The following is an 18,890-nucleotide window of genomic DNA, read 5'->3' on the forward strand; positions in this document are numbered from 1 at the left end:
CTAGGGAAATAGGTGATCACTGGCATCTAGCAATTCAAGAAGCAATCTTGGAGAAGTGCAGTGATAATGATGGAATTGTACATATTGCCGTCGACAAAAATTCACGTGAGGCGAGTGTCTTTCCAGTAACATCTTAATACTTTGCTCATCCTTTTCAGATGGGCTTGCAAAAAACTCAAATCCCTCTTTCTCTTACTTAGGGCTGTGTATATGTCAAGTGTCTCTCCCCGGAGTATGCTGGAAAGGCTTTCAAGGCATTACATGGCTCTTGGTTTGATGGTAAGGAATGGGAGTTTATAACAAAACGTGGATACAAATTACCTATGGGTGCAGTTGGAGTTCTTTTAAGTGGTGAAATGTTTTGTATCTAAAATATTAAGCTGTAAAAGAAAAAACTGGTAAACTAATTTTGATGTAACGACATATTTGTGTTTTACATCATGAAGCAAAATGCAGTAATACTGAACTAGAAGGTTTCTCTCTTCCTGTTTCTTTGCCTTGTAGGAAAGCTGGTAACAGTAAAATACCTGCGACTAGATCGGTATCATCATCGTTTTCCCCAGGCTCTTACTTGTAACACTCCACTGAAGCCATCAAACAAACACATGAACTCTATGTCACATCTGCGTCTTCGGACAGGCACAACTAATTCTCAGGGAAGTTCCTGAGAAAACTTTCTACAACTGCTAGGACTGTTACTTGCAACAGGAATGTTCCTGTTTGGCCGCTGTCTTCCTTTTTTAGTGCTTTTTGTATGTAATACTTTAAAGAGTTAAATAAAAGTTTGAAAGTTCCAGAAGTCTTGTTTCCAAAGGGACTTAGCATTGAGGCAGTAACACTGAGCTGACAAAAGAGAAAAAACAAGTTGTTTCACAAAGTTTTCCGGGGCTATAGTAAACCAATGCATTTAAGTTTTGCATGAGGAATACTGATTTCATTATACATTTGCAGATGTGGTGACGTATTTTTGCACCAAGAAGTGTTTTTGATAATACAAAAGCATGGAGAAAAGAAGACTTCCTGTATTTCCATAGTTTCCTGTGAAATAATCTTGTGGGTATTTTGTAACAAGCAACCAACAGTTCCTGATGGTGAATAAGTTAAAAAAAATAATTCAATCAATATTAGTTTCTTGTTGCTATATAAGAATCTTTTTCTGCAGCTGGGGTATGGGGAAAATGAATTTGGCGTTAGTGGTTACATATCAGTGTGAGGGAAGATGAACTGATTGCAGATGTACTGGGTTTTGTATATAAATGTAAATGCTGGTGGTGGCAAAAAGGGTTGTGTTCTGTGAGGATGTCTGCGTCAAAGCAGCAAATAAGCTTCCTATTTTATTCAAAACCTATTGTTTTATATGGTTTCGGCTGTACCATGACAAGAGGCCAAATACTTAAAAGTGTTGGATACAGGTTAAATATCTTTTATAGGTTTTATATAAAATACCTGACTGATTTTGTGTGAAAGGTCTGATACCAATTGTAATGAATTCAAATTTGTGAGCAATAAAGAAGCAATTGGCAGATATTGGAAAATATTTTGTGAAAAGCTGTATTTATTATTACAAGTGTCAGGACTGTGACAAAATACCATTGGATTAAATGACATTCCCGGTATATTATAACATGTTTTAATTTTCCATTTATATGTTAAAATTTTAAATTCCTTCCTTGCAACAATTTTGGCTCATGCAAACTAGTGCAGCTGACAATAAATCTTGTGATTCCAAGCTTGTAAATTTACTAATGTTTACCTAGAAGTACAAAATTGTTGCTGAGAAGCTTAGTTGCAAATCTAAGATTATTGGCTTTACTAATCCCCACTTCTACAACCATTTTACCTAGTTATCCAGCATCCTGTAGGAGGTGAGACTGGAAACATACCAGTCCCACAAGTTTTACTGAAACTCACTTTACTTTGTAGATATGATGGATCTGCAGCATGAACTTGCACAAATAATGCACGTTTTTCTTACAGCTAAGTAAACATGATGCACACTATTTTGCAACAGGAAATCCTATTGTGCCTTACCTTTGTGCTTTTGTGGGCACCATGTTTATTATTGGAAAGTTTGTTAACCGAAAAATTTTAAATCCTCGGTTTTATGTCTCAGATGCTAATGAATGAGTATATATAATATATAATCAGCCATGCAGAATTCTACTTACCAAGGACAAGTACATATTTTTGATGGGTAAGTAGATTGTGCCAGGTCTGGTAGATTTTTGATGAGTTTTATTATATACATATATGTATATGTATAATATACATGTATATGTACTATATATATGTATATAAACTAATTTTGTTGTATTTGATGTGCATCATAGTGATTTGTTAACCTGACCTTAGTGACCCCATCTTGTGACCTGTTGCAAGAGTGAATGTAAAAATAGCTGTGGCATTTTAAAAGGTCGCCTCGATGCAAATGCATCTATCTTGCTTCTAAGATATATTTCTTGTAAACACTGTACATTTTAATTGTAATATGTACTATTATGCAGCTTATTTTACCTAAACTGTTAAGTTGACTGATAATCCCTTCCTGCAAGACAGGTGAATATGTATAATATCAGAACATTTGAGAAAAATCAGATGTTTGTTGTAACTTGTCACCCTATCCTGTAAAAACAAACAAAAAAAAAAACCAAACCAAACTCGAATTAAAGGTTTATTAGGGGTTTTTATATGTGTCTCACCTTCTAGATATTTGGGTGTCTCTGACTCAAATGTTTTTCTTATCTGGGGTGGAGGGAGAAACTGGTTTGTTACAGCAGCCATGTAACTAGTTCTTAGTATTTGTTAGGTGAACAGGTGCTGCTATGAGCTGACACACAGAGCCGAGTTTCACTTAACTGTCAGCTTGACTTTTGTCCTGATTTTGTACACAGAGACATTACCTTGCTTCCCAAGTCGTGGACATGCTCTGTTGTCTCCCCCTGTTAAGGGACAGGGGTGAAAAGCCTTTAACCTTGTGCTTTCGTCCTCTTTCTGGTATTGTTAGGTACAAAGAGTCATTAAAGCAATTTTGATAGAGTAACGGAAGAGGTTGGCTTTTTTTCCTGTCATTATCTTGCTCTTTTTTGAGAACTGTTTTAGCGACAGGTTCAAGGTTTGGGGGCGTAGGAGGAACAAAGAAGGCTGTGTAAGTCCATGATTTACATTCATTTGTCCCGCATACATATACGTGTCGCGTGTGGAAGAGCAGCAGGAGGAGGAAGTTCGATGTCGTTCAGTTCCCTCCTTTTTGGAAGCTAGGCACGGTGGGCATTGAGCGCGCTCTTAGCTTCGGGGCCGGTGCTAAAGTGAGGAGCTGGCTGCGGGTGGGAGCCGTGAGCCGGAGCCGCTGCGGCGCTGCTGTCCCCGCTCCCGGCCGGCGCCGCGCAGGCAGCCGAGGGTCACGGCAGCGCTGGCTCCGCTCGGCCAGAGCGCTCCGGCCGGGGCTCTTGGAACTGCAGGAACGTCTCTTTAAAGGAGCGAGGAGGCGCTTCGTCGGGCTGCCCGAAGCGCACCCTTTAACCCTTTGGGACGGGGCGCTTCGGCCGCGCCGCGGCGGCGGGATGGGGCAGGGCCCGGCCGCCTCCCCGCGCTGCCGGGTCGCGCCGGGCGTGCGGCGGGAGTCTCCGGCTCCATGTTCATATTTGGCGTTGGCCGCCGGTGCCCAGGAATTTCCCGTCATGCTCCCCGGGCGGCGGGCCCGTCACTGCGCTCCCGCGGGGCGGGGGGGCCGGGGCCGCTCGCTCGCTCCCCCGGGCCGCTCCCATGCGCGCTGCGCCGCCGCCGCTGCTCCCCGCGCTCTGCCTGGCGCTGGCGGCCGCCGCAGGAGCCGCAGGTAGGAGCCGCAGGTAGGAGCTGCGCCCGGCCCCCCGCCTCCTCAGCGGCCCCCGCTGCCGTGCCGCGGGGAGGGCGGGCCGGGGGCTACGGCGGGGGCGAGGGGAGGAGCGGCCCCGGCGGCGCGGGGGGCCGGGCCGGGCCGGGCCGCACCTGCCGGGGCTGCTGCGGGAGCGGAGGGGAGCGGGTCGGTGCTGAGGGGACCCCGCGGGCCCTGCTGGCGGCCGAGAGCGGGGCTGCGCTCGGGGGTCGCTCGGGTCGGTCCCCGTGTCACGGAGCGAACCCTTTACAGCACTCGTCGGCGCCGCATCCCGGCCGCATCCTGGCTGTGCCGTTCCCGTGGCCACCGCAGCGCCTGGACGCCGGCGCGGCGCAGCGCCTGGCTCCGGGCGTCCTGCGCTGGAGCGCCTGGCTCGAGCGGGGCGCGCAGCGGAGTAGCTGGCTCGGGGAAGCAGCGCTCCACCGAGTGCGTAACGAGTTCAGCTCAGCCGCGACCCCCAGCTCGCGGTAAATTGTGCAGCGCTAGGTCAAAAAAGAAGCTTAAGCTTCACAAGTGAGCTCGGAATTTGCTTGTGTTTTTTTCTGAGGAAGCTCAGTGTATTCGCTGACTAGGTTTGTTTGGTGTTGTTATTCTGACAGACGCAATTGATGTAAAAGATAAAGTATAATTTATATCTTATGGTCCCCTGCCCAAGTTGATGTAGCTGTTCTTGGTGCATTGTAATATTCCTGGAAACAGAAATGAGACTTAATTAAGCTTTCTGTAGTATTTGACAAATTAGCTATAAATTCTGTCCTTCCTGCTTGAGCTGAATTTTCAGTCATCACCCTCTTAGCTCAAAGACTGTCTGAAGGCACAGTGATCTTAAACAAGCATAGCTGTGTATTAAAAATGCCAAATCTAACAGTAGATATCTACAGATAAGGCTGAAAGTCAACTGTTAGTGATAAATGCTGTAAGGTAGTCTCTGTAAGTGTTCTAACCCTAAACACAGCATTTAAGAAAGTATAGAGCTTTACATTACATATGTCATGCTTTTAGCTCTTTCTCCGTTGTTGCGATTAAAACCATTCTGAAGATGTGCCCTCTGGGCACACAGAAGTCAGAATGAGAAATCTGCACTAGCCTGATACTTTGCCGTACTTATACGGCTTCTTATGGCAAGTCACCTGTAAATGGAACAGCGATCTCCACTCCCACTGTGTCACAGTGCTACTCATCTGAATCCAGAATTTAATGCTTTGAATTCGTCCTGCTTATGTTCTTGCCCTTGATGAGTAGACACAAGTGCTTTCTGTCTTATTTGCTGATGATTCCCAACTTTTTTTTACGTTGCTGCGTGCCTTTGCAGTTCGTCATGGTTCCTTGTCTGCCAAATTTGGTTGGTAACAGTGCCCTTTGAGTCTGATTCTGGGAGTAGTTTCCATGTGGCTTGTCATCTTAATCAGACGTTTGCTCATAGTTTCTAAAAGAATCTTCTGCCTCATTTTAGACGTGGCTTATTTTAGAACAGTATTTTTCAACTGTCTTTTAAAATTTATGTAGGGAATTAAATTGGGTTAGCAGCTTAACCAAATTTACTAAATTATCCTAGAATTCTGAGATATAAAAAGGATTTTTAAAAAAATAAAGTTCTGCATTGCTTTGTTAAAACTGGTAAAATTAGTGGAGTTAAACAATATATAGAATATGGTTGGTCCAGAATGTGGTTGATCAGTTCTTTTTCCATCTCATGTACCTTGGATCTTAATAATACACATTTTGAATGATCTTTTAGGAAGAAAAAACAATTCTATTTTTCTTCCAAAAGAACAATCTTTAAAAATAGCGCCTTTGTAGATGGGGTAATGTTTCTATATTTGGTAGCAAAGCCATATAAAGTAGTTGATCCTAGACAAAAATAAATTCTTTTGACTGAATGACCTTGCTCATTTTTCCAAGTGGTAGCAGTTTCATGCTCTCACAGGGGTTAGTTAATTCAGATGTTTATGTCAGTGCATACCGTAAGAATTTCTTATTTTTTGTTTGTACATACCATAAGAATTCCTTACAGCTGTTTGGTAAGGGACAGCTTGCACGTGTGGGAGATATTTGGTCCTTTGCCCTGTTATTTATGAAGGTATGGGAGGATCTTGTTTACCTACTCATGTTTTGTCAGCTTTGTAAGCTGATACTTGTTTCTGTATCATTGGAGATCCACCTATTTATTACATTAGAAATGATAGAAAACAGACTTTCTTTATTAGGTGGATTGTTAATTGTTCTTTTGTTACTTATTTTAAAAGATGGGGTAATACGAGTGACTAGGGGGAGAGAAGAAAACACACTGTTAAGGATTTAATCTTCTCAGACAGAAGGTTAAGAAGTCTGCCTGTCTGCATCTGACTGGCATTGCTACAAGCCAGCAATGCAGTAAAGCCATCCAATTTGGAGATAGCTTTGTTGAGCTGCATAATTCAAGTGAGTGTGTCCTCATTACAGAGCAACTCTTAAGCTACATGCAGCATTATATTTTAGTCATTGGTAGGGAAAATGACCTTATTTTCCCCTTTTTATTGTTTTTTTTTTTTTTCATTAAAAACTGCAGTTTGGGTAGCAGCCAGGCTACGTATGAACTTAAGCTATGGAGGCTTTAACTGATAGGAAAGTGGGATAAACATTGGCCTAATTATAGCTGGGTCTAGCTCTAGTTTAAGGGTTCCTTAGCCAGAAGACTCCCATTCCTGGTGTGTTTATGACATTGTAGTTAGGAATTACTGTTGAATAAAGTCAGGTGTGGATTTATCTTTCCCTGAGTAACTCTGAAGTTGGTATGTATGCTTATTTTGGAACAAACCACAAGGTTAGATAGAAATAGGGTATTTCTTGCTCGGGAGTAATCATGTCCATATATGGAGGTATTTCAAGGTTATTTTCTCCACACAAAACAGAGGTCTTTTAAACAGAACAACAAAAAACTTGAGAGCTTTTTTGGCTTTTTTTTTTTTTTTTTTTTTTTTTCATAGAGTAGAAGTGGCTACAGGATAACTTTCCCTTCCCTTACTCACCTTGCTTTGGTAGGATTTATTGTTATTTTTTCAGAGGCTCCATTTCCCTCAGAAGGATCTTTGGTTCTCAGTGAGCTATTAATATGTACTAGCTTAACAAAAAAAAAAGTACAAATGCAAAGATTTAAGTCCTTCTCTCTGGTATTTTGTGAATGTATAACCAACTAGCAGTGTTTTTAAAGTAATTTTCAACTAACCACTTAAGAAAAGGAAGGAAACACATATTGCATTATTAATTTCTACCAGAAGTTGAAGAATGTCATTGTTTATTTTAACAAGGATTTTTGTGTCTTTAGTCTGTGAAGATGCTGACCTGTATTTTTTGTGTGAAAATAGGGTAGAAGAATTCTTTGGGAACCCCATTTATGGTGAGGTAATTGGAAATTATAATTTATCTGCTTAGCTCCAGCCTTCTGGTTCTCATTTAGCAACCTCAATTCAGCATTATCTGAAAACCACACAATCTTGCAACTGGAACTGGGAATAAAGAGGCTTTTTGCAATAAGGACTTTAAGATCTGAGGAACTGAACAATACTAGCCCAAAACAGGCAAGAACAATGCTTACACTTATAAGGTGCTAACACAGTTTTGCTGTCCTCACAGACTTAAATTACAGTTTTGCATTGTTTTGTAAAATAATTTATAACATAAGTATTTCTTTATTTCCAGAAAGTTTTGGATTTAAACATGATTCAGCTTTTGAGTGTTGCACAGACAAAGCCTAAGGACAGGATTTCTGCAGAGGTCCCCAGTTTGCTTTTTCCTTTCAGTAGCATCTGAACATAAAGATTGATGATTTCTTTGAACTGTGGGCAGCAGCTTAGCAAAATGTACATAGCGTGCTAAAACATTGTTTTGTTGGGAAGTGTTACCTCATCCAAGAAATTTAAAGAGTAATGTCATGCATGGCATTTGGAAGTATTTCCCCATGGGTCTCTTTAGCTCTGTATCCTTCCAAAAGGGGACAACGCCTTTGCGTTTCACCTGATGGAAAACAAATCCCTACCACCAGGGAGTAACAATAGTGCTGATGGAATGTAGCTGCCAAATGCCACCACTTTCACTCTCACCACACAATGAAAATGGAAAAAAAATTAAACACATGGAACCTTAGCAGCTTCCTGGGGAAGTGATCCATGCCAGTTGTTGCCAAAAGGAAATAGCCAACAAAACGTTCCTTCTGGCTGAGGGATTGCCCTGTTCTTGTTCCTCTCCATTCCTCAGTGCATGATTCTCAGGGAAATCTGCAGGCAAGGCTATTCCAGATGCCTGCACAGAGACTGTAGATGATTTTAACAACTAGGACCTTCAAGGTGGGCTATGTGGGAGCCACATAGATGTGTGGAAGTCTTTCAGTTCATGCAGCACAGTAAGTCTGGCCTTGGCCTTCCTGCAGCTGGTTCAGGAGCAAGCATTGGCTTGATACAAAGTCGCTCAGTTGCTAAGAAAAATGGTTGAATATACAAGCAGGCTTTGCCACCTGGGTCAGATTGTCACCATCCTGCTGCTGGGAGGAAGCTTTATTCAACATAAAACCAATGCAGATCCATCCTAATGTGCCCTGATAATGAACAATCAGAGCTTACACTCTAGTTCAAGTCAAATTTGTACTAATGGGTGATTCAATAGTGCACTGATCCAGTTTGCACAATGCTGAAACCAGGGCTTGCAGGTCAGATTGGCTGGGCTCGCACACCAACAGCATTGTCAGTAGCCATAGCACAAGTGTGAGAGAGAGATGGGAATAAGACAGGAGCAGATACTTTGGCTGCCAGCTCAGGGACAGGTGGAAAAGTAGAGGTGAATCAGTCAACTGTGTGAAGTTACAGCCCTGAGATGCAAATTCAGAAATTCTGCAAATAAAATTATTTGGGTTTTCTATAGCATTATTATCTCTGCTTTTGAATGGCTGCAGAAAAGGAAAATCACCCCTGTTCATCAAAGTCTTAATATTTAATTGCTATGTACTTTTAGACTGTATCTTTTTTTTTTCCCCCAGAATTAAAATCAGTTTTTCAGAATCAAAATCAGTGCTTCATCAGCTCTTGTGTGTACATGGTGGAAAAACACACTGTGCAGACAGCACACCTCAGCATCTCTTTTGATGAAAGAAACCAAATTGTCTGTCCTTGTTCTGTGTACTCCTGCTTTTACTCAAAGGCAAGCACTCAAAAGGGGCAAGATCTTTTAGCAAATTAGTGGCTTACCGGGGAAAGGACCCACCATATGCTCCTGCTATCTAAACTGCTACCTGGCATCCCTCATCCAAAAACACAAGGCAGCTTTGCTACTCACCTCTGAACTTGAGAGAGGTGCTGGTTTGTACAAATTTATTCCAGCAGTTGTTGAACCATGCTGGGAAGGATTACAATATTTTGTAAGACTCTAGGCTCTTCTTGTGAAGTCTTAAAATGTAAAATACGGTAGCTGTCTGGAAAAACAACCCCTTTCTGTTGCTCAGTTACATATGAATTACAGACCAGTACATTTTGCTCTAATGACAGTCAAGTAATAACTGTGGCAGTAATAAAGACAGTGTAATAGCTGAGTGACGTAATGCTATTCAAGATGAGAAGAAGATTATCAGAGCATTATCCCTTTTCCACAATCACTCTTGTAGACAAAACAAGGCAAGTGCTTAAAAATTTTTGCAGGGATTTGGCTTTCTGAACCACTCTTTTATTTTTACTTCTCCTCTGGGCTTCCCGCAACTGTCTCTGCCCTACACCCCAAACCAGAAGCATATTCCAACTGATACCTCACTGCTACTGAGCAGACCAGACTTCCTCCCCAGTTCCTCCTGTTATGTATTATGTTTCTCTTTTTTAATAAACTCCAGATTGTTATCTGCCTCTTTTTTTTTTTTTTTTAGTAGTTTCACACTGTTGGCTCAATTTATTGTCACTGTAAACTTGACATCCTTTTCTGCTGTATTGCTGCTAGTCTAGCATTCTTACTTTTGATCATTTTGTGCATTTGAAGATTTCTTTTAAAGTCCAAATGTGATTCTTTGTACTTGACTGCATTGAATTTTATCTTGCTGGTTTTTGACCATTTCTCCAATTTGTTAAGACCATTGTGAGTTCTGCTCAGCTCTTCAGGGTGTTTCACACTCCTTGCAGGTTGGTGTCTATGCAGTTTTAGTAGGACTTCTTGTTGGGTTTTGGCCCTGGTCAATAGGAGAAGCGCTGAACAAGTGTGTTTATTCGAGCAGCTCTGCACCTGTGATACAGGACCTTGATCTGAAAGAAAAGTGCTTTTCCAGTTTGCTTTGTCTAAAAGTATTTTACATTTGATGTCTGTTTGATTTGCTGCTTTCCTTTTGCCTGTAGAGTACAAGGAAAGAAGAAAAGTATGTTAGTTATGGGGTTAGATTTTGGCAAGCCCATCATGGTGGCTTACTGCTCTCTAATTTTCATTGCCTGTTTATGGATTGTTTAGTATTTTGTTTCCAAAGCTTTCTGTGTATCGAAGATAAATTTATGGCCATATAATTCACCAGTCAGTTTTTTCTTCCTTTTTAAAAATGGATATTACCCTCTTCCTCTTGATATTTTGTAAAGGCAAAATCCTTTCAAAAATCCTTCAAGGTACATGCTCATTTCTGAAAAATTTCCCCTCCTTGTTTCCCAAATGCTTAGGATAAATTTCTTAATCTGTCAGAAGAAGAAGAAGAGCAGCCTCAGGGAAAGGTTTCAGGCACACAGGACAGCTCCATGATCCTGGAATATAGTGATCAACATTAGTATGCCTAATTTCTGATAGTATCATATTTATGCTGCTGTAGTACCTGAGGTGCAGTTCCTAAGAATGAGATGGAAAGCCTGATAGACTTTGATAAAGACTTAAAAAAAAAAGTAACTTTGGCATCTCCAGTGACAAGTTTTGCTCAGAGAAAGGTCTGCACAACAGATTTCAAGTTTCAAAGTAGTCACTGCAACTACTTCAGGCAATTTCCTCTGCTGTTTTATAAACAGTTCTATTTACAACCTGATAATTTGATGTGTTGGTTTTATTTTCTTTGTATTTTCTTATTTTACAAAGTATGAAATTAGCAGATAGGCTTAACTGATTATAGGTTATGGTTTTTTAATTTTCTTACTTGCTTTGCTGAGCAGCTACACAGAATTCAAACATATAGATTACTGTAAGAGAATGTGAATTTTTCTGTACATACATACCAAGGCTGTAAAAATAACATACTGAGCAAATATATCAGAATTCTATTCAGTAATTATTATTTTAAAAATATTTCAGGTGGACATAGAGCTGGCACATTCTTAATTGTTTTAACCTGACTGGGGGTGCTGAAGGCTCTCACTGAAATGTGCTGAAGTGAACTACAGGAAAAGGACACTGTCCTGGGATTGGAGGCTGAGTTGCTGAGGTTTCAAGCCTCTGAGGTCTGGGGGCATGGCAGAGCTGCTGAGGAATTTCAAATGTCTCAGAGTGGTGTGAAATATCAGGATGAAGAGGAAAGAAGGGCACTGATGGTTTAAGTGCAGGATTTTCTTTTTCTGGAGCACAAGTCCAAGTAGGACAGAAACAAACTGCATTTTGGGGCAATGCTTAATGAGATTCTTGACAGCTGGCTGTGGTGGGCGGTGGGGGGGGCTGCTGCAGGTGCCTGCTGCTGCCTCTGCTGAAGGAAGTGGAACAGATGTCACTTTTAGGGACAGATTATGCAAAGAGAACATCAACATTTATCTTAGAATATTGATCCAGAGGAAAGCTAAATTACAAAGTCTTGAAAGTAACCCAAGTTTAAAAAAAGAGGAGAACGAAGTTGGTGGCTGCATTGTTGCCCTTGCCACCCCAGCTGCACCAGCACTGCCTGGGCGGGGATCCATGCATGCCTGTGTGGCTGCTGCCAGGCCTGGCACTGCTGTAAGTCTGCTTTAACAGAGCAGGAGAAAGTATTTATGGGTTTTTTTCCCCTAAGGTAAGTGTTTTTCGCCCTGCAGAAAAGGTTTTGAATGATTATTGCAAGTCCAGCTAGAGGGATGTAAGATGAGTATTTTTTTGCCTTTTGAATTCATTTAGGGCTGGGAAATGTGGATTGACAAAAATATAATGTTTAATAAATAATTTCAATCAATTAAAAGAGGTGGAAGAGACACCTTCATGTTTTGGACACTTTGAAGAGAAGGGAAATAATTTAAGCAAGTTTTGCTAGAATTAATACATCTTTTGTTCAAGATTTGGAAAATAGCTTTAGAATGCCTAAAGGTTTGTGGATTTTTAAATTGCACTGGAATGAAAATCACAATTCAGCTCACAGATTCCACATAGCATTTTCCATTGAAAAAGTTTGTCTTTGGAAGCTCTTAAGAGGCTGGAGCCCCTCTTCTATGAAGACAGGCTGGGAGAGCTGGGTTTGTTCAGCCTGGAGAAGAAGAGGCTCTGGAGACTCTTTAGAGCCCCTTCCAGTACCTGATGGGGCTACGAGAGAGCAGGAGAGGAACTTGTTACAGGGGCCTGGAGTGACAGGACAAGGGGGAATGGCTTTAAACTGAAAGAGAATAGGTTTGGATTAGATATTAGAGAGAAATTCTTGGCTGTGAAGGTGGTGAGGCACTGGAAGGGGGCTGCCCAGAGAAGCTGTGGATGCCCCATCCCTGGAAGTGTTTGAGGTCAGACTGGATGGGCTTTGGACCAACATGGTCTAGTGGAAGGTGCTCCTGTCCATGGCAGAGGAGTTGGAACCAGATGATTTTAAAATCCCTTCCAACCCAACTTATTCTGTGATTCTATGGGTCTATGACATTTTCTCTTGTAAGAAGGACAGTCTTGAATAAATGTTTTAATCACTGTAATTACCTAAATACAGGTAATGTACATATATGTACATATAATCCTGGTTATTAAAAGTCAGAAAATTTGGGTAGTGGTTTAAAACCAAGTGGTCTTTATATTTTAATTAAATTTATTCATATTAGGACAGAAATAGTTTTCCTTGCTCTCTCATTTTTCAGTCATTGATATTCAGTATTCACTCAAAGCTTACATCTCACTCCTTCCCTACTTGTTGTGGTGTCTTCTCACTGCTATTCAAAAAAATAAAAGTGCAACCTTGACAAGAGAAGACTTAGGAGTTTCTGTTTTACTTGATGGTATTTTATTTTGTTATGTATTGGACGTTTGAGGTTTTTCTCAGCTTCATAAAGGTTCTTTGGTTTTTGGATGATAAGTGCTCCTGTTGCAGAATGTAGAGCATTCTCTTATGTTTGTTTTTTGTTTTGTTTCTGTTTTTGTTTGTGCAATGTCAGACCTTCTATATGCTATCATTTTTAAAAAATATTTTTGGATGAAAGGCTGAGGTTTTCATGTATATTCATAAGACTGCTCTGCATATCATCGTGACACAATCTGTCTGATCAAAGGCGCATTTTTAAAGGATGCTTTTGCTCTGTTGACATGTGCGTAGACCCGCCCGTGCTGTTGGAAGGACAGCTGCCGGGGCTGTGCAGTGTGCGATGGTATCAAAGGCAGCTGGCACCGCTCGGTGGTGAGCAGCGGTACTGGTCTGTAGAGAAAGCCACGTGGAAAATTTCCATGTAAGGGAGACTGCTGGGGAGAGATTGGCAGCTATGGTGTCTTTAACTCGGAACGCTTTCATAGCAGCTGGGATGATAAAAAAAGAAACCACCACCTGAATTGCTCTGAGATGAAGTTATACTATCTGACAGAGAGATCATAACTAAATTTTACAAACCCTTTACTTAAAAACGTTTTTACATAATACAAGATACTCAGGTCTGGTTCGGAATCTGATATAAAAATTATATTTTCTGAAGTAGGAAATAATACAGATAGAGGGAGATAATTCAGCTTTCAAATGGTTTGTGCTGAAGAATGCAGAATGAATGAAATTATAGAACCAAGACAAATGTGTCCTTTGCACTGAAACTTTATTTTTCTAGCAGGGTGCATGACATCTATAGGCACATTACATGCATATATACGCATGTAGACAGATATTAGCACTAACTACTTTTTCAATTAAAAGAGTTTTAAACATCTTAAAAATCTGCTGGCGATAGACCTACTGATTGTTGGTAATTTCATATATACACCGTAATAACTCCATGGCATCCATTGAGGGTACCTTAGTTTCCTGCTGTGGCAGGGAGTGTTGGGAGTTCTTATTCCCTGGTACGGATTTTACTCTGAGAACTCATTAAACTGGAGGGGAAAACCATCCAGTTTTGGAATGGAACCACAACTCTTCGGGCTCTCTGATATGTTCAGGGACTTTATGTCCTTCAGTGGACTAGTAAGTGTCATTTGTACATTTCCTTACAGTGCCTCATGCAAGACAGTCACCAAATGTATGTGGTCTGTGATGTTTGAGAATTCAGGTTCTCTGCAGCAGAAGCGGCAGCTCCCGCAGCCTGTGTGCGCCCTGCGGGTCGGGAGTGCGCGCTCAGCAAGCAAAGCCCTGCAGGGCTGGTTTGTTTTGCTCGCATCCCCCTGGAACCAGCCAGACCGTGCTCTTTTCAGAAGAGTGCACTGTTTTGTTGTGTTAGTTTGAAGTCCGCTTAAGTCGTACCAGTTAGCTGGAAGCTTTCTCTTTGCTTCATTTATAAGATATTCTACCTAGGAGAAACTGCTCATGTCATGTATCTATTGTGTATTGTTACCCAGGCAAGTAATCTTTGTAAGGTGAGGAAAAAATCTGCTGAGCTATAGAGTAATGTGTAACACAATTTAAAAGAATGCCAATTCCAAATGATGTGTTTGTTTAATCTTCAAAATTAGTCTTTTTTTTTTTTTCATTGAAAAGTAAAAGCTAAGTACAAAGGTGTTTCAGAATAGCAGAATAGAGATTTCTGTTGAAGGTCTTCTGTTCATGGCTATAAAAGGAAGTTGTATTTAACATGATGCATGGGATTTGTCCCAAATTGAAAATAGAATAGAAGGTTTGTTATCTCTGCTGTATTAGTAAACCTGACAATGCAAATAATGGTGGAGAGGGAGACATACCTAATCAAACAAAAAAAAAATTGATTTCATGTCTTTGAGTGCTAGGGTACCCCTTACATAGCTCTATTCACAGCAGTAACCCAGAAATTTTAATATTTTTTTTCTTTTAGTATTGAGAATGAATCCTTTATTGGTGTGCAACACAAAAAGCTTTTGGGCTTGCCAGTAGGAATTGTTCAATTAAAAGATTATTTCCAGAACACTTGTATCTCATCATCTGAGGACCGGAAGCAATTAAATCTTTACCACTGTACTGGAGAGGACTGCCTGGAAAAGAAAAAATGAGAAAATTTTCAAGATGTTGAAAGGATCGTGATTCTCAGAAAAGACCCATTTAAGAATAGTTTACAACTGTTGTAGTTATAAACTCACTGCCATAAAAGGAATGCGCTGTATGTTGGCAGGGTACCAAGTCAGGGAAAATGGAAGTGCAGCTCAGCACTATTTTAGTGCATCAGATCTGAGAGGAGCAGGAGTGGAGGGGAATCCCAATTGACCTATATTTACTTTCCTTTGGGAAGTATTGCCAGTCATAACTATTGGGAAACAATTTCCAAATGACAGATGCACTTGCTAGACTGAGAGACTCACTGGTTTCTGCCCTTAGCCAAGAATTCTCTTTCATTCCAGGCTTGGGGGCTCCTTACTTGTCTTTTTTCTTCTCTTCATGGGGAACACTGCTTTTTTGTGTCTCTTTGCAGTTTTTCTTTTCCCATTTCATCTGTTTTTCACAAGGCTTATGCTGTCTTGTCTCTACATTAATGAAATCTCCTTCCATTTTACTACCCTCCCTAAGGACCAAGTGAGCGTCCCTTAAGCAAGGACCTTCTTCTGTATTACTTAAAGCAGAAACAATTGCCTCCCTCCTCTGCTCCTACTCAGTGTAGCATGGATGCTCTCCACATCTCCACGGGCCACATCCTTTGGTTGTTTAGAGGGGATCAGTATCACTGCTCTGCTGTGTGTAAATGTTAGCAGTAAAATAAGGAGAAATCAAGCCTGCAGTTTGCTTGTCCATGGGAGCCAGTTGCTGAACAGGGAGGCATTAATATGCCTTTCCCCTTGTTGTTTTTTGGGAGGATACAAAAACTTAAAAAACTAATTTTGTTTTGATTATCTTCTCACTTCTCAGGCTTTTTAAATTTGGCCCCTGGACACACCCTTGGGCTTTAGTCACACCAACCTCATTGTTGCCAAACTGTTTTTTTGCTAGTGGGAGAGGAGAACAATGCAGTGGCCAGTTCAGCATACAGAAAGGCTTATTCCTGTGAGAGATAGTGAGCTTTCTATTTTAGGCAGCTGTTGATAGAGAGAATGTTACCTCCGTTTGGTAATTAGATGAAAATTAAATATATGTCTTTATTTTCTTCTCAGATGTATTGTTTTTCTTTTATAAGTATAAATAATTTTTCTATTCTGGAGAGTCATTCTAATACAAATGGAAACACAGATATATGGTGCCTCCTCACATAGTATATCTTTGTGTTAGCAGTTGGAATCAGTGAGATAGGCTGAATTGTGTGCAGAGATTTCAGAATCTGGTTTGTTTTCCAAGATTTTTCATGATTATTTTATTGGAAAGGTAATACTATTAGGCTGTATGATAATCTAAAACCTGTTGTGGGAATCTCATCTCTCTTACATGGATGACTGAAGTCTGGGTAATAAAGCTCAGACTAAAGGCTGAACTCCTAAAAATATCTCTGATTCACCTCAGTAGGAGCCTTTATGTATCCTAAGGATAAAGTATGGAGGGTATTAGTCCGTAAGGTGATGCTTGTCAATTATGTATCAGAGAGTGGGACTCAGTGTGAGCAGATGAGCATTTTTGCTCATTCTCTTTTCCTGCTTTCATCTGTTTTTTGTCTGGTCTCAACCTTTAGACTTTTCTTCTTCCTCCCTACTCCCACCATTAACAGAAGCTGCTGAAGCTTCCCATCTAGAATATAAAAAGGATACCTCAGGACATCCATATACTGGTCTGTTTCACAGGAGCAGGAGGATGGGCTGGTGGGCACCGTGAGGAAGCTGAGGAAGCCGTAGGATGGGGAGGGCCCTGTGCACCCCTGGAGCTTGTGCAGCCGTGGTGTGTGTCCTGCTCACTGTGCCCAGGCAGGCGTCTGTCACCTCCGGCCCTGCTGGCTCTGCAGGTGCAGGGACAACTGCTACACTTCATCTTATGAAACACTGAATAGACTCCACAGTTGGTGACTTGTCTGGTTGCTTTGCAAATGATGATTCCTATAAGTAAGGGCCATTAAAACACCTGGATCTGACAGTATCCACAAGTACCAGTTTGCCCACATAAAGTATATGTGGGCAAACTGGTACTTGAAAATGTCTTATGTGCATTTTGCAGGAAGTTTTTTTAGGTTAGAGTTTCAGTTGCTCTGGGAAGGGTTTAAGAACAAAATCCAGTATAAGAGAATATGTAAAATTCAAGAAAATAAAAAGGTTTTGAACTTCACTGTTTAGGCTCCATTCTAATGACAGTACTACCTTCAAGTTTAAACCTTGACATTTCCTGGTGTTCCATTCAAATATTATGAGGTATGGCAGTAATTACCTCTTTTATCAGGGCACAATATAAACTTCCTAGAAGTAGTCAGAATTGCCATTTGGTTTGTACATTCCAGCACAAGCAGCTAAGGGGAACATGCTTTAACTGAGAGTCTTAAAAGTGAAGTGGGAATTCATGTCTAATATTTCAGATTTCTGTGGCTGTAACTGAGAAGCTAATATTGTATTGGGGGAGAATATATGCTGACAAGCATGCAAGTTATATGCTACACTACTTCTGTAGACCTGTAAGGTTAATGCAATTAATTTAATTTAAAATGCTTTATTTCTCTTCAATAAGTCTTTGAGAAGCTTGAATTTATAATTGTCTTCTCGTTATTCTAGCTGTTAATGATTAAAGTATTTTATTCTCATCAGACAGAGATCTTTTACAAGGCATTTTAATAGCAAAGAGCAAATCACAAACTTTTGAAGACACCTGGTTTTCATTTTTAATAGATGAACAAGCACATGAAAATCCAGAGCGCAAAATCTCTCTTTAAAGGTAAATTTCATACAATCACAGAATGGTTTGTGTTGGAAGGGACTTGAAAGATCATCTGGTTCCAAAATCCCTGTTGTGGGCAGGGACACCTTCCACTAGACCAGGTTGCTCAGAACCCTATTCAACCTGGCCTTGACTTACAGGGATGGAACATTCACCATTTTTCTGGGCAACCTGCTCCAGTGTTTCACTATTCTCGTAGTGAATAATTTCTTCCTAATATCTTATCTAAATTATCCTTTCCCAGGCTTTTGTCAATTACCTTTACTATTTTTTGCCAAATGCTTCAAATGCAGTATGGTGCATTGAAACATGCAGTTGTCAAAAAATATCATTATAAAGCACAAATGCATATTCATAGAATGTGTGTTTTTTTTGAGGGCTGAAGACTGGCCCCTCATGGTTCTCTCAGGCTGTTGGGAGGCTAAGACAGCCCAGCTAATGAGGTACATAAGCGCGAAAATGCTTTGTACACTGCAAAGGGTGCTAGTTTCAGGATTAGACATCTTGGATTGGAGTAGGAACTGGAACTCTTCCCTCCTTCTTTCACTGATAAATAACCAGAAGTCAGCCCCTGCTGAAAAGTTTTCCTGTACTCCAGTCTCCTGCCACAGCTGGCAGCTTCATGACGGTTTATTAAACATCTCTTACAAGCTATTCAACATTGCCTTTGTCCACACCATAGCATACACCATGTCAAACCTGCAAACAGGAAAGTCCCTTAAAGCCACCAAGTGCAGTGCAGAGAGCAGGAAAGGCCAAGGTCTTTGGTGTTAGCACAGAATGTGTTAAGGAAAAGTGACTAGGGAGTAAATAATTGTTTAGGCACATGATCTACTGAAACACTTGCTCATGTGGTTCTCTCTTTAGGCTGCACCTTTTGTTTCTGCAGTTCCTGAGGGTTGATCTGTCCTGTCTGCTGACTCTGACTGGCAGCAGCTTTAGGTGAGCAAAAGCCAA

The 18,890-nt window shown here is 40.9% G+C and overlaps 2 protein-coding genes across 4 annotated transcripts in view; both read left to right on the forward strand.

Annotated features, from left to right (window-relative positions):
• Positions 1 to 3,040, forward strand: part of LEMD3 (LEM domain containing 3) — a 41,367-nt gene extending 38,327 nt beyond the window's left edge. The window contains exons 11-13 of the mRNA XM_021547445.3: positions 5 to 110; positions 201 to 279; positions 505 to 3,040. Of these exons, the coding sequence (XP_021403120.2) occupies positions 5 to 110; positions 201 to 279; positions 505 to 668 (349 nt within the window). The 3' untranslated portion in view covers positions 669 to 3,040. The remainder of the gene's footprint in view (positions 1 to 4; positions 111 to 200; positions 280 to 504) is intronic.
• A 591-nt stretch (positions 3,041 to 3,631) lies between these two features.
• Positions 3,632 to 18,890, forward strand: part of MSRB3 (methionine sulfoxide reductase B3) — a 79,064-nt gene continuing 63,805 nt past the window's right edge. For 2 of the 3 annotated variants that reach the window (XM_021547365.3, XM_031507898.2), the window contains exon 1: positions 3,632 to 3,832. In XM_021547365.3, coding sequence (XP_021403040.3) covers positions 3,632 to 3,832 — 201 coding nt within the window. Of the gene's footprint in view, positions 3,846 to 18,890 lie in introns of all 3 variants that reach the window. The other variant, XM_021547366.2, reaches the window with a different exon arrangement.

The sequence above is a fragment of the Lonchura striata genome, chromosome 5, assembly GCF_046129695.1.
Source record: "Lonchura striata isolate bLonStr1 chromosome 5, bLonStr1.mat, whole genome shotgun sequence".
Taxonomy (NCBI): Eukaryota; Metazoa; Chordata; class Aves; order Passeriformes; family Estrildidae; genus Lonchura; species Lonchura striata.